The sequence below is a fragment of the Macaca thibetana genome, chromosome 20, assembly GCF_024542745.1.
Source record: "Macaca thibetana thibetana isolate TM-01 chromosome 20, ASM2454274v1, whole genome shotgun sequence".
Taxonomy (NCBI): Eukaryota; Metazoa; Chordata; class Mammalia; order Primates; family Cercopithecidae; genus Macaca; species Macaca thibetana.
The window spans coordinates 15,337,249-15,351,834 of record NC_065597.1 but is presented as its reverse complement, the minus strand read 5'-3'; the positions used below and the strand labels follow the sequence as shown (position 1 = coordinate 15,351,834).

Below are 14,586 nucleotides of genomic sequence, written 5' to 3'. Positions count from 1 at the left end.
TTGCAAACACAGAGTTCTCAAAAAAAAAAAAAAAAAAAGCAGGGGGAATAAATTTGGATTAATAATCTTTCCTAAATTAGCTACTTTTCAACTCCAGCCAGACACTAGGAGGCTGGATGGTCCTTTTGAATCTAGCAAGGCAAAAGAAGTATTCTCTTGTTTAGGTGTACTGTTAGAAGTGGGTTAAGAGACAGGTGCAATTCCAAAACTGAATGCAGCCTGTCTTTGGAGTTTGGTATACATTATACACAGTATCCTTGTGGCAGGGCCAACCAAGGTCACACAGATATAAAATAAAATATAAACAGTCATATAAAAATAAAAAATAAGTAGGAAAGCCCAGAATCAAACCCAGCTCAGCCCGATCCCGGTAGGCACAGATCAGCAAATTTCTCCCACCTTTTTGATGTCTTCACACTCTTCTGAGGAGCTAGGAGGGTATCTGTGGGTAGCTGTATAGGAAGCAAAGTCGGCTTGTAGTTTTATCAAAGCCTCTTCACGCTCCAGAACCTGCAAATAAGCTTAGATCGGTTATGCCGGATGATCAATGAAACATGCTTGTTACCATGATTATTATTTCAGAGTGTTCCTTTCTGTGGCATAAGTTTGTTGCAGAATTATACAATTCATCAGGCATTCCCTGTGGGGTAGGTAGGGAGAAGGAGTTAAGCTCCCCATCTGACATCAAGGTTTTCTAAGGCATATGTGATCTGTCTCAAGTTCATCAATGCCCACACTTGCACTCTCTCCTAAACCTCTGTTTGGTCCATTTGATGAGGCAGAAGAAGGTTCTTCAGGGGCTGTGATGGAGAGATGTACCTAATCTCTCAGAGGACAGGATACAAAGTTTGAGAATTAAAGAAGGAAGTTCCTTATGGAGTGTGTGACTGTGTGTATAATTTCTTTTTTCAAAAATTAAAAAAACACGAAATTTTGGTTTTAATTTTATGCTTTTTTGAATTTGTTGAAAATAATTCAAATAAAACCCAAGCATGGAAAAGTGAAACCCCCTCTTCACTTATTCCCCCCTCTCTTACTTCCACTAAGGGAGAGGACAGTATTGAAAATTCAGTTTGTACTTACATATTAGTATTATCATTAGAGATAAAACAAAAGTAGGACTGAACTATACATGGAATTCTGCAACTTATTCTCGGCAATAAGTCACAAAGCTCCTTCCGTGCAGCTCTTACAGATGTGCTTAGTTGTTTTTACTGGCTGCATATTATTCCACAATAGGGATATCTCTTTAATTATTTCTCTTAATCTCTTTAACCATTTCCCGACTGATGGGCATTTAGGTTGTTGTGTGAGAGATTTTAAGATTCTTTAGAATTTCAAACTACGTAGATGGGGAGAAACATTATCATGGAGAATATGAACAAAGTGGGAAGGCAAGTATATATCAGACATTTGAGGATTCTTGGTGAAAAAGATTAATTTAGGTGACTCTTTTTCCCTCCTTTCTCTCCCCATGTCTTGATTGAGGGTCTCCCAGAGACATTTCTAGAAGAAGGCACTTACCAAAGCATTACTGCAGGCCAGCTTATTTCGAAGTTCTTGAATGAGATCATCCTGTTCAGAGACCTTTTGCCAGACCTCAGACAGTCGTTTCAGGGTCTCCTGATGCTCTTGAATCATGCAAGGAGCAGTGTATATTCGTACCTTTGAATGATCACCCTTGTTCTCAGGCTCCTGAGAGATTTAAAAATAATGGGTTGGTTTTGTTTATAGTTTGTGAGTTACTTCAGAATTCCACAAGCACGGAAAATCTCTAGACCTATATTCTAAAGGTGTATGTTCATATATGGAAATCATGGTTTCTTTAACAAAAGAAAAAATATTAACTAGTGCATATACATGGTAAAAAGCCCAAATGGTTCACAAAAGAAGACACTGAAAGATAAGTCTTCCTCCATCCTAACTATGACTCAGGTCCCCTTCTTGATGACAATCCATGTTACTAGCTTTTTGGATATCATTCAGGAATATTTTATGCATATTTGTATATGCATATACGTATACACATATAACTCTCACTTTTTTTCTTACACAAATGAGTCTTTTTTTTTTTTTTTTGAGATGGAATCTCACTCTGTCACCCAGGCTGGAGCTCAGTGGCACTATCCTGGCTCACTGCAACCTCAGCCTTCCGGGTTCAAGCGATTCTCCTGCCTCAGCCTCCCGAGTAGTGGGAATTAAAGGGATGCGCCACGACGCCAGGCTAATTTTTTTTGTATTTTTTAGTAGAGACGGGGTTTCGCCATGTTGGCCAGGCAGGTCTCAAACTGCTAACCTCAGGTGATTCACCCGCCTCAGTCTCCCAAAGTGCTGGGATTACAGGCCTGAGCTACCACACTCGGCCGACAAATGAGTCTTCTATACAGTATTTAAACTTTGTGTTTTCACTTGACAATTAATTTAAGATAGTTTTCATATTGTTACTTATTGATCTACCTTACTCCTCTTTTAAAACTAATTTCAAATTACACAGGTAATTATATTTATATTGTCTCTCTAAAACATTGTAACACTACAGGCAGATCTGAATTTTTCTTCGACCATCACTTCTAATTTCATTATCTCTTTACTTTCCAGAGATGACAGTCTGTGCATATTCTAGAACTTTATACTATATTTACATAATATAAATGAATCTCTACAATATAAATTATGTTGGGTTTTAAAACATAAAAAATATGTTTTTTTACTCAGCAAGATGTGTTAGAGATTTATCAATGCTAGTACATGTGCTTCTATCTTGTTCTTTTAAATTGCTTTTAAATGTGTGAATCTGGTTTCCTACTGATGAGAATATAGGTTGTTTCCACATTGTTTTTTCTGAAACAAAGCTGAAATGAATACTTTTGCACATAAATCTTTGAGTATTTATTCTGGTAATTGTGTACATTAAATTCATAGAAGTAGGACTCCCAGATCATGTTTAAAATTGGATCTTGTACTATTGTGCTTCAAAGAAATTAACACTTAACACTGTCATCAATATGAGTATGGCTATTTTCCTTGAACCATGTTTGTTTGTTTTTTTTAAAATGTCTTTCCCTAGATCGTTTGAAATCATGCATGAAGGTTACTGCCCTCTTATTGGTTCGCATTTATAAGGGGGTAAATTGATATACATGGTGAAAAAAAAAAATTCTAGTTTGGATGGTCGATCCTTTCCCCATTAAACTTGTCTCCCTAACCGGGCTTTTTCATGCAAAGTTAGGAATACTACATGTTCACTGAGCATGAAAACCCCCCATGAGCAAGCTGCAGAAAGGCCAGGCAGAAATCTAAAACTGACTGTAAATAATGTTCATGTAGGTAATACAGAGTCTATAGGGGCAAATGACTGGAAAACATAACAGAAAAGCTAACAAGGAAGAAGATATCTACAGCTCCCAATATCTTCTTAATACTATGAGATGAAAAATGGAAATTAATTTAGAAGGAATAGAAGAAATATTCTCTGATGTGAAGAAAAATGTAGATCTTCAGACTAAAAGGGTTAGTGAAGTGTTGAGTGGCTTAACCCCCTGAGCCTAAAAACCTCCAGTGTTCAAAGAGATAAAACAGGTAATCTACGAAAAATGAGAAACACATTGACATCTAACAATGCGTCTCTAATACTGGGTGGTACAAGGAAATGCAGCAGTATCTTCGAAGACTTAAGGGAAGATGCTTTTGAAAGTTTGTATATACAGCCAAACTAGCATTCAAGGATGATGACAAAATAAACCTTGCTCAGACATGGAAATATTGAGAAATTGTGCCACCCACAATTGTTTCTGAAAGAATTAAGAAGGAATTATTTACAGCACAAGGAAAACTGCAAGAATGTAGAAGAGGTGAAGGGACTGCTGAGCACAGTAATGAGAAACAGTTGGGTTTATTTGTAATACTAAAGAAATAGATATTTCCTATGTTATATAAACAGTTCCAGAGATTTAAAAGGAGGTAAAAAGCTTTCCAGCTCATTATATTAGGATGGCATAATCCAGACACCAATATGTGAGGAAAGCACAAACATTTAAGCCATCAAACTAATCTCATTTCTGAAAATGGATGAAAAAAATTAACTTTTAATAAATTTAGTAAAGTTCATTAAAATTATTAATAATATGTTATGATAAAGTAGAGTTTATTCCAGGAACATAAAGATTGTTACTATATATGATAATCTATTCATGTAATCTGCTTCCTTGAAGGATAGATGCTAATAAAAATATCTGATAAAATTCATCCTTTATTCCTCATAACAATTCTTGATAAGCTAAATATAGAGAGTCATATTTGCAATTTGAGAAAGGAGATTGAAAAGAAGCCAAAAACAGGCATTATACTTAATAGTGAAATACAAGAATTACTTCCTTTAAATAGAGGAGCAAGGCAAAGAGGCTACACAATTCCACATTGCTCTAGAGGTGCTGGTCAATATGATAAGGTGGAAAACAAGTTATGTAAATTTTGAAAGGGAAAGCAATTTAGGAAAATCCAAGACAGTCAAGTGAAAATCTCGTAAGAGAGCTCAGTAAGGTAGCAGGATAAGAGAGAAGTTTTCCTATGTATCAGTAATAATACAATTAGGCCAGGCATGGTGGCTCACACCTGTAATCCCAGTACCTTGGGAGGCTGAGGTGGGCAGATCACTTGAGGTCAGGAGTTCAAGACCCACCTGGCCAACATGGTGAAACTCTGTCTCTGCAAAAATAACAAAAATTACCTGTCCGTGGTGGCATGTACCTGTAGTCCCAGCTAGTCAGAAGGCTGAGGCAGAAGAATTGCTTGAACCCAGGAGGCGGAGGTTGCAGTGAGCAGAGACTGCCTCACTGCACTCAAGACTGGGTGACAGAGTGAGACTCCATCTCAGAAACAAAAAAAATTGGCTGGGCCTGGTGGCTTACGCCTGTAATCCCAGCACTTTGGGAGGCCAAGGTAGGCGGATCACCTGAAGTCAGGAGTTCGAGGCCAGCCTGACCAACATGGAGAAACACCCGTCTCTACTAAAAATACAAAATTAGCTGGGCCTGGTGGCACATGCTTGTAATCCCAGCTACTTGGGAGTCTGAGGCAGGAGAATTGCTTGAACGTGGGAGGCAGAGGTTGCAGTGAGCTGAGATTGTCCCATTGGACTCCAGCCTGGGCAACAAGAGTGAAACTCCATCTCAAAAAAAAAATAATAATAATAATTTAATAAAATTAAATGTATAAAAGATCCCATTTATAAAACCAATAACAACTGAAATATGTCTAGGAATAAACATAGCAAGAAATATGTGAGATCTACAGAGAAAAGTACAAAATCTTACTGAAGGATACACAAGAAAACTTGCATAAAAGTAGAAATATGTTATATTCCATAGGGCATGCTAATTTCTCCCAAATTCATACATAATTTGAAAGTCAGTCAACATGAATCTAAATTTCATTAAGAGAAGAAATAAACAAATGGCCAAGAAAAAATGGAAAGTGTAGAAAAGTGAAGGAAGACCTTCAGGATCTATTAAAACAAGCTACCAGTTAAAGTCACTAAAAAACTCTGACACTGGCACAGGAACTGGCAGAAAGATAAAAAGAATACACAATCCAGAGAAGGTCCCGTGTACAGAAGAATCGGTTTGTGAGCTGGTACCTGAACCAGTGTGGAAGGCCTGGGATGTTCAATAAATGGTTTTGGGACTACTGGATATCCATTTAAACAATAAAATTAGAGCCTTATATCATTATACATATAAAATATATATTCCAGATGGACTAAAGATAAAAACATAAAAATGCAAAATTATAAAAGTGCTAAAGAAAATACACAATAAACTTTTATAATCCTGAAGGCAGTGAAGGCCTTTCTAAGCAAGACATAAAACCTAGAATTTATAAAGGACTGACAGATTCAACTCCATAAAAATTAAAATATTCTGGCATTACATAATGGTAAAGGGATCGATGCAACAAGAAGAGCTAACTATCCTAAATATATATGCACCCAAGAGAGAAGCACCCAGATTCATAAAGCAAGTTCTTAGAGACCTACAAAGAGAGACTTAGACTCCCATACAATAATACTGGGAGACTTTAATACCCCCACTGTCAATATCAGACAGATCAATGAGACAGAAAATTAACAAGGATACCCAGGACTTGAACTCAACTCTGCACCAAGTGGACCTAATAGACATCTACAGAACTCTCCACCCCAAATCAACAGAATATACTTTCTTCTCAGCACATCGCACTTATTCTAAAATTGACCACATAATTGGAAGTAAAACACTCCTCAGCAAATGTAAAAGAACAGAAATCACAAGAAACTGTCTCTTAGACCACAGTGCAATCAAATTAGAACTCAGGATTAAGAAACTCACTCTAAACCGCACAACTACATGGAAACTGAACAACTTGCTCCTGAATGACTACTGGGTAAGTAACGAAATGAAGGCAGAAATAAAGATGTTCTTTAAAACCAATGAGAACAAAAACACAACATACCAGAATCTCTGGAACACATTTAAAGCAGTGTGTAGAAGGAAATTTATAGCACTAAATCCCACAAGAGAAAGCAAGAAAGATCTAAAATCGACGCCCTAACATCACAATTAAAAGAACTAGAGAAGTAAGAGCAAACAAATTCCAAAGTTAGCAGAAGACAAGAAATAACTAAGATCAGAGCAGAACCGAAGGAGGTAAGAGACACAAAAAAACCCTTCAAAAAAATCAATGAATCCAGGAGCTGGATTTTTGAAAAGATCAACAAAATACATAGACCGCTAGCCAGACTAATAAAGAAGAAAAGAGAGAAGAATTAAATAGATGCAATAAAAAATGATAAAGGGGATATCACCACCGATCCCACAGAAATACAAACTACCATCAGATAATACTATAAACACCTCTATACAAATAAACTAGAAAATCTAGAAGAAATGGATAAATTCCTGGACACATAAACCCTCCCAAGACTAAATCAGGAAGAAGTTGAATCTCTGAATAGACCAATAACAGGTTCTAAAATTGAGGCAATAATTAATAGCCTGCCAACAAAAATAAGTTCAGGACCAGATGGATTCATAGCTGAATTTTACCAGAGGTACAAAGAGGAGCTGGTACCATTCCTTCTGAAACTATTACAATCAATAGTAAAAGAGAGAATCCTCCCTAACTCATTTTATGAAGCCAGCATCATCCTCATACCAAAACCTGGCAGAGACAACAAAAAAACAGAATTTTAGACCAATATCCCGGATGAACATCGATGAGAAAATCCTCAATAAAATACTGGCAAACCGAATCCAGTAGCACATCAAAAAGCTTATCCACCATGATCAAGTCGGCTTCATCCCTGGGATGCAACGGTGGTTCAACACACTATTGAACCAACTCAAATTCATTATTCAAATCAATAAATGTAATCCATCACATAAACAGAACCAACGACAAAAACCACATGATTACCTCAATAGATGCAGAAAAGGCCTTCGACAAAATTTAACAGCCCTTCAAGCTAAAAACTCTCAATAAACTAGGTATTGATGGAACATATCTCAAAATAATAAGAGCTATTTATGACAAACCCACAGCCAATATCATACTGAATGGGCAAAAACTGGAAGCATTCCCTTTGAAATTCGGCACAAGACAAGGATGCCCTCTCTCACCACTCCTATTCAATATAGTATTGGAAGTTCTGGCCAGGGCAATCAGGCAAGAGAAAGAAATAAAGGATATTCAATTAGGAAAAGAGGAAGTCAAATTGTCTCTGTTTGCAGATGACATGGTGGTACATTTAGAAAACCTCAATGTCTTAGCCCAAAATCTCCTTAAGCTGATAAGCAACTTCAGCAAAATCTCAGGATACAAAATCAATGTGCAAAAATCACAAGCATTCCTATACACCAATAACAGACAAACAGAGAGCCAAATAATGAGTGAACTCCCACTCACAATTGCTACAAAGAGAATAAAATACCTAGGAATCCAACTTACAAGGAATGTGAAGGACCTCTTCAAGGAGAACTACAAACCACTGTTAAGGAAATAAAAGAGGACATAAACAAATGGAAGAACATTCCATGCTCATGGATAGGAAGAATCAATATCGTGAAAATGGCCATACTGCCCAAAAATTTATAGATTCAATGCTATCCCCATCAAGCTACCACTGAGTTTATTCACAGAATTAGAAAAAACTACTTTAAATTTTATATGGAACCAAAAAAGAGCCTGTATAGCGAAAAGAACAAAGCTGGAGGCATCATGGTACCTGACTTCAAACTATACTACAAAGCTACAGCAACCAAAACAGCATGGTACTGGTACCAAAACAGATATATAGACCAATGGAACAAAACAGAGGCCTCAGAAATAACACCACACATATACAATCCTCTAATCTTTGACAAACCTGACAAAAACAAGCAATGGGGAAAGGAATCCCTATTTAATAAATGGTGCTGGGAAAACTGGCTAGCCATGTGCAGAGAGCTGAAACTGGATCCCTTCCTTACACCTTATACAAAAATTAACTCTCTCAGGATGAATTAAAGACTTAAATGTAAGACCTAAAACCATATAAACCCTAGAAGAAATCCTAGGCAATACCATTCAGGACATAGGCATGGGTAAAGACTTCATGACTAAAACACCAAAAGCAATGGCAAGTAAAGCTAAAATAGACAAATGGGATCTAATTAAACTAAAGTGCTTCTGCACAGCAAAAGAAACTATCAGTGGAGTGTACAGGCAACCTACAGATTGGGAGAAAATGTTTGCAAGCTATCCATCTGACAAAGGGCTAATATCCAGAATCTACAAAGAACTTAAGCAGATTTACAAGAAAAAAACAACCCCATCAAAAAATGGGCAAAGGATATGAACAGACACTTCTCAAAAGAAGACATTTATACAGCCAACAAACTTAGGAAAAAGAGCTCATTATCACTGGTCATTAGAGAAATGCAAATCAAAACCACCATGAGATACCATCTAATGCCAGTTAGAATGGTGATCATTAAAAAGTCAGGAAACAACAGATGCTGGAGAGGATGCAGAGTAATAGGAATGCTTTTACACTGTTGGTGGGAGTGTAAATTAGTTCAACCATTGTGGAAGACAGTGTGGCGATTCCTCAAGGAACTAGAACTAGAAATACCATTTGACCCAGCAATCCCATTACTGGGTATATATCCAAAGGATTATAAATAATTCTACTATAAAGAGACATGCACACATATGTTTATTGCCACACTGTTCACAATAGCAAAGTCTTGGAACCAACTCAAATGCCCATCAATGTAGACTGGATAAAGAAAATGTGGCTCATATACACCATGGAATACTATGCAGCCATAAAAAAGGATGAGTTCACGTCCTTTGCAGGGACACGGATGAAACTGGAAACCATCATTCTCAGCAAAGTATCACAAGAGGAGAAAATCAAACACTGCATGTTCTCACTCATAAGTGGGAGTTGAACAATGAGAACACATGGATACAGGGCGGGGAACATCACACACCAGGGCCTGTCGGTGGGTGGGGGGCTGGAGGAGGGATAGCATTAGGAGAAATACCTAATGTAAACGACAAGTTGATGGTGCAGTAAGCCAGCCTGGCACATGTTTACCTGTGTAACAAACCTGAACGTTGTGCACATGTACCCCAGAACTTAAAGTATAATAATAATAAAAATTAAAATCTTCTGTATGGTGAAAAATACCAATAAAGTAAAATGAAAAGTTACAGACTGGGAGAAAGTATTTGCCACATACGTAATGAAGCATTATTACCTGTAATATATTAAGAAGTTCCTATAAACCAATGCAAAAAAAGACTAACAACCCAGTAAAAAATGAGTTAACAAGTAATTCATGAAACAGAAATCCACATGACCAATACGCTTATGAATAGTGCTCAATACTTCATAAGTGTGGTGGAGACTGTGATGGGCTTTCCAGATCCCCTTTGGCAATGTAGGACTTATTGCCCTTTATTGGGATTGTGTAGGCTGAAGAAAACTGCTTTGCCCAAGGCCACGCATCTCTCCCTGGGGGGCCCACATCCCATAACTGTTGATGACATGGAGGCTTAAAGGCCAGCTCCCTTCCCTTCAATTTAGCAAGGCTCTGAGGTTCATCTAGCTCTGTGGGGTTGGCTGAGGCCTTTGTAGAGACTTCATCACAGCTCAACTTCTTTCTTTGCCCAACCTTGCTTTCCTCTCCTTCCTTTCACTGGTGTTAATACCAAGAGCTCTCCCTAAAAATGTCCTGCACACTACTCTGTCTTCGAGTTGGCTTCCTGGGTAACCCAAACTGCAACTATTAGAACTAAGGAAATGAAAATTGTAACCAGTCAACGTTTTCCCCATACCCATCAGCATTTAGCACAACTTTAAAAGAATGAAAACACACAGTGTGGATGGGAGTGGGGAAATACACTCTCTTAATTATTGTTGGTAAAAGTGTAAACTGGTAGAACCTTTTTGGTATACAATTTAGAAGTATCTTTAAACAATAAAACTAAGCATATCCTTTGACCCAGCAATCACACTTCAAGAATTATCCAAAAGAAATAAGGAAGTTAATTACAGCCTGTTTGTAAAGAGAGGAAAAAACAAGTCAATAAGTAGTACATCCCTACTACAGAATACAAGGTAGTAAGTAAAATAAATTGTTAAGATGTGCATTTTAGGCTGTGTGCAGTGGCTCATGCCTGTAATCCTAGCACTTTGGCAGGCTGAGGCGGGTGGATCACATGAGGTCAGGAGTTTGAGACCAGCCTGGCTAACATGGCAAAACCCTGTCTCTACTAAAAATACAAAAATTAGCTGCGCATGGTGGCATGTGACTGTAGTCCCAGATACTCTGGAGGCTGAGTCAGGAGAATCACTTGAACCTGGGAGATGGAGGCCTCAGTGAGCCGAGACTGCACCACTGTCTTAAAAAAAAAAAAAAAATGCATTTTGAAAGTAAGTTTTAAAACCACTTTGATAACCACTTAGGTAAAAATAACCTCCCAACCATTTATATACGTAACTGTATATAGCACAAGCCCCAAGAGGATTCTCAACATATGATTCAAGTAATTACCCAAGAAGAGGAGGAGAATGATGGGGCAGAGGTTGAAGGCAGACTTTCATATTTAATCTCTGTACTTCTGTCTAGAAAGCCTATAATAATTGTATTACTTGTGTAATTAAAAACAGCAGTTAAAAGAAAAAAGAAACAAACCAGGTGTTTTGACTCTTCTTTCCCATGTTTCATAGCTTTTTCCTCCTATTTGATCCTGAAGTTGTGGTTTGCATGAGTCCTGTGGCCTAGCAGAGCCCCCTGCCGGACCCCCATGAGAACTAACAAAAGATTGGACATTGTTAGGGAGAGCTGTTGGTATTAACACCTGTGAAAGGAAGAGGAAGGAAGCAGGGTTGGGCAGAGGGTGATGAGCTGTGATGCAATCTCAACAAAGGCTCAGCCAACCCCACAGGGAACAGCGGGGCTGGAGCTTATTTGGTAATTCTCTTTTGGCGTTATTTGAAGTGGTGGCTCTTTATATTAATTAAAGAGCCTCAAAATTGTGAAGAAGTGATCTTACAGCATATGTGAAAGCTGGAGGTTCAAAACCTGAGGGCTACAAAATCAAGGGCAGGAAATGACGTTTGGGTTAAGGTTTGGGTTTCCAGTGGAGGAGGCTGGGACTGTCTGAGGGGACCACCTGGGAGCACGTCCACTTGCCTGGATTGAATGGCCTGGCTTAAGTCCTACCTGACCCATGATCCCGCCGAGCTCCCCCTGCAACATCTTCACTTGGTATTCTAGTAACTCGATGTTGCTCAGGGAAGACTGGTATTTATCCCTGTAGAGGCTTAAGCTCCTCTCTAGGGAGGCGATCTTGTCCCCGGCCAAGGCGAGTTGCTCCTGTGCCAAATGGAGCTTCTCCCCTGTGTTCTCGTTGTGATTTCCCATTTCCTCCTCATAGAGAATCACCTGTAGGTATAGGAATAAATCCACATTGAGCCCATGGAAGCATGTAATGAGGAAGGGATGCAGTTGTAAGACTCCCTGCAGAGAAGTCTTGTATCTAAACCAGAAGACCAGATGAACAGAAGAGAGGCTGCACAGATCTAAAAGCTACAGTATGTAATGTCAAGATGTTAATGATTGGAAATAAAAAAAGATGGCCTAGTTAGAGGTAAGCTCCTTTAAGGCAGGGACCATATCCATTTCCTATTCTGCCCAGCATGTGGTAGGAACTCAGTAAATACTTGCTAGTTGACTAAGAGGAATGAATTTTTATAGCTCTGTTTTTTTAAGGGCTTGAAATGCTGGTAGTTTTTCCTTTCCAGGCATTCTCTAGAAGTTGAACTTAGAAAATGTAGACCTTCTCCTGCACACAGGGCGATGTTCACAAAGTTCCCAAGAGATAGGTGGGGAACATGATCCAAAGTTCCTCTGGGATTTGCACAATCCTTATTTAGATTTATTTTCTTCCTCATCAAGTAATTAGTCAACCAACGGACAGATATTTATTGAAAGCTCATGAGCATTGTGTTAAGGGCAGAGGGGATATATACATACTAGACATATGCTCACCCCTCAAAGAGTTTAAAACTTTCACAATCTTGGGGAGATACGAGTTAAAATGAATAAACAGCTGTAGGTAGTTGAGTGTGCTAAATCGTATGACTCGAATCTGATGTGTTGAAGGAGTTAACAGCAGAAGAGTCATCAAGGATGACTTTATATTAGTTTAAATAATCCAATGCAGAATGCTGATAGAACATGTTCCATTAGTTGAAGCTCATTATACTTGCTGCCTGTCATTTGAGATTCTTCTCAGGAAAGGATAACTTTGTGTAAGGTATCTACTATGTAAGGAGAAGAAGAGAGGAATATTTTATATCCAAATATTTGTAACCGAAGCTATCAGTGGCCAGCCCATATCCCCTGGGCACTTGCTATTTCTTTGCAAGCTAACCCCATTCCCACTGCAAGCATATTCAACTCTGCCTGAGGGCTTCTCTGATACCAGAAGCCCATTCAACCAGAGAGGGAAGACAGCGTAGGTTAGAAGCGCTGGGGAGTTAACACCCTCAGGAGCAGCCCTCAACCAGTGACTGGGGTGTGTTGGGTTCACTCTGAGGCATGTCCTACACTATCTGCCAGAGTTCCCCAGAGGGACCAAGCAAGCAGTCTGTTCAATACCAATGTTCTTTATGGGCTTCCGGTCCTTCTTTGACTCACTTGCTCGTGTGCTTGCAAGAATCACCTCCGGAATTAGTTACTTGTATTTATATCCTTGTTTTAGGGTCTGCTGTTGAGTGAACCCAACCTTAGACAGAAGTTTGATGAGGCTGTGCAACAAGACATTGGGGGAACTTGGCAGAATGTCTAAAATCATTTTCTCAGTGCTTTCTCGGTTTGGGATCTTTGACAGTGACTGTTGTTTGCTGAGTCCCATATCTATTCTCCCGCTCTTCCTTAGTAATTGAGCCTTGACTCTACTGGGGGCAGCAACGCACCTCCTAAAACACCACATTTCCTAGGCTTCCTAGAAAGTAGCTGTTGCCGCGTGACTAATTCTGGCCAGTGATATTTAAGTGAAGGTGTTGTGGCTTCCGGAAAGTGTCCTTACAAGGAGGGGAGTGTGCCTTTCCTTTCCACCCTTGTCACCTGATCCCCTGCCCATTTATCTGGATTATTTGGAACAAGGATGTGGCCGAGTATGGTGGCTCATGCCTGTAATCCCAGCACTTTGGGAGGCCAAGATGGGTGGATCACCCGAGGTCAAGAGTTCAAGACCAGCCTGGCCAACATGGTGAAACCCCATCTTTACTAAAAATACAAAAATTAGCCCGGCGTGGTGGCACGTGCCTGTAATCCCAGCTACTCAGGTGGCTGAGGCAGGAGAGTCACTTGAACTCGGGAGGCAGAGGTTGCAGTGAGCCGAGATTGGGCCAATGCACCTCAGCCTGGGCGACAGAGTGAGACTTTGTCTCAAAAAAAAAAAAAAGGATGTGACGGTTGGAGCTCCAGGAGGCACCTCAGGTGACTTAGAGAATGGAAGCCCTGAGCTGATGATGATGGAACCCAAGGATAGACCCTTAGACCTGATGACACATGCAGTTGCCATAACAGCAACAGACCACCTGTCTCTGACCTTTTTAAATATGACACAGAAGTAAACTAGCTTATTCATTTTCTGTTATATGCTGCTAAATAGAATCCTAACTCATTCAGGGTCGCTTGATCCAGGCTGGACCCTTTTCTTTAAGTTGTACTGAACCAGTAAGTTTTAACACAGCCTTGCACTGTCTTTTTAAAACTATGTGTGTATGCACAGGCTTAGTCACAGATTATATTTGTAGGGTTAGAATAACCTTTCTCTGTTCCTCCCACTCTCAATTCTTTTCAGCAAATTTTCACTAGGTGACAATATTCCCTTTTAAAAAAGTTTATGGTCTTTAAGGTTGCTCCTAAAGTCTTTAAAGTTAGTCCTTAAGCAAGAGCACCATCCAAAACACTCTTTGAAATTTTTTTTCTTCTCTGTCCTTCAAATAGAACCTAACTCCTTGAAATTTTATCTTTAAATCTAAAG

The 14,586-nt window shown here is 39.1% G+C and overlaps 1 protein-coding gene across 4 annotated transcripts in view; it reads right to left on the bottom strand.

Moving 5' to 3' along the window:
• The window catches only part of PMFBP1 (polyamine modulated factor 1 binding protein 1), a 55,166-nt gene that overhangs the window by 21,480 nt on the left and 19,100 nt on the right, over positions 1 to 14,586 (bottom strand). For all 4 annotated transcript variants that reach the window (XM_050772674.1, XM_050772676.1, XM_050772675.1 and 1 more), the window contains exons 5-7: positions 11,754 to 11,975; positions 1,525 to 1,695; positions 400 to 510 (exon numbers count right to left, since the gene is read on the bottom strand). In XM_050772674.1, coding sequence (XP_050628631.1) covers positions 400 to 510; positions 1,525 to 1,695; positions 11,754 to 11,975 — 504 coding nt within the window. The remainder of the gene's footprint in view (positions 1 to 399; positions 511 to 1,524; positions 1,696 to 11,753; positions 11,976 to 14,586) is intronic.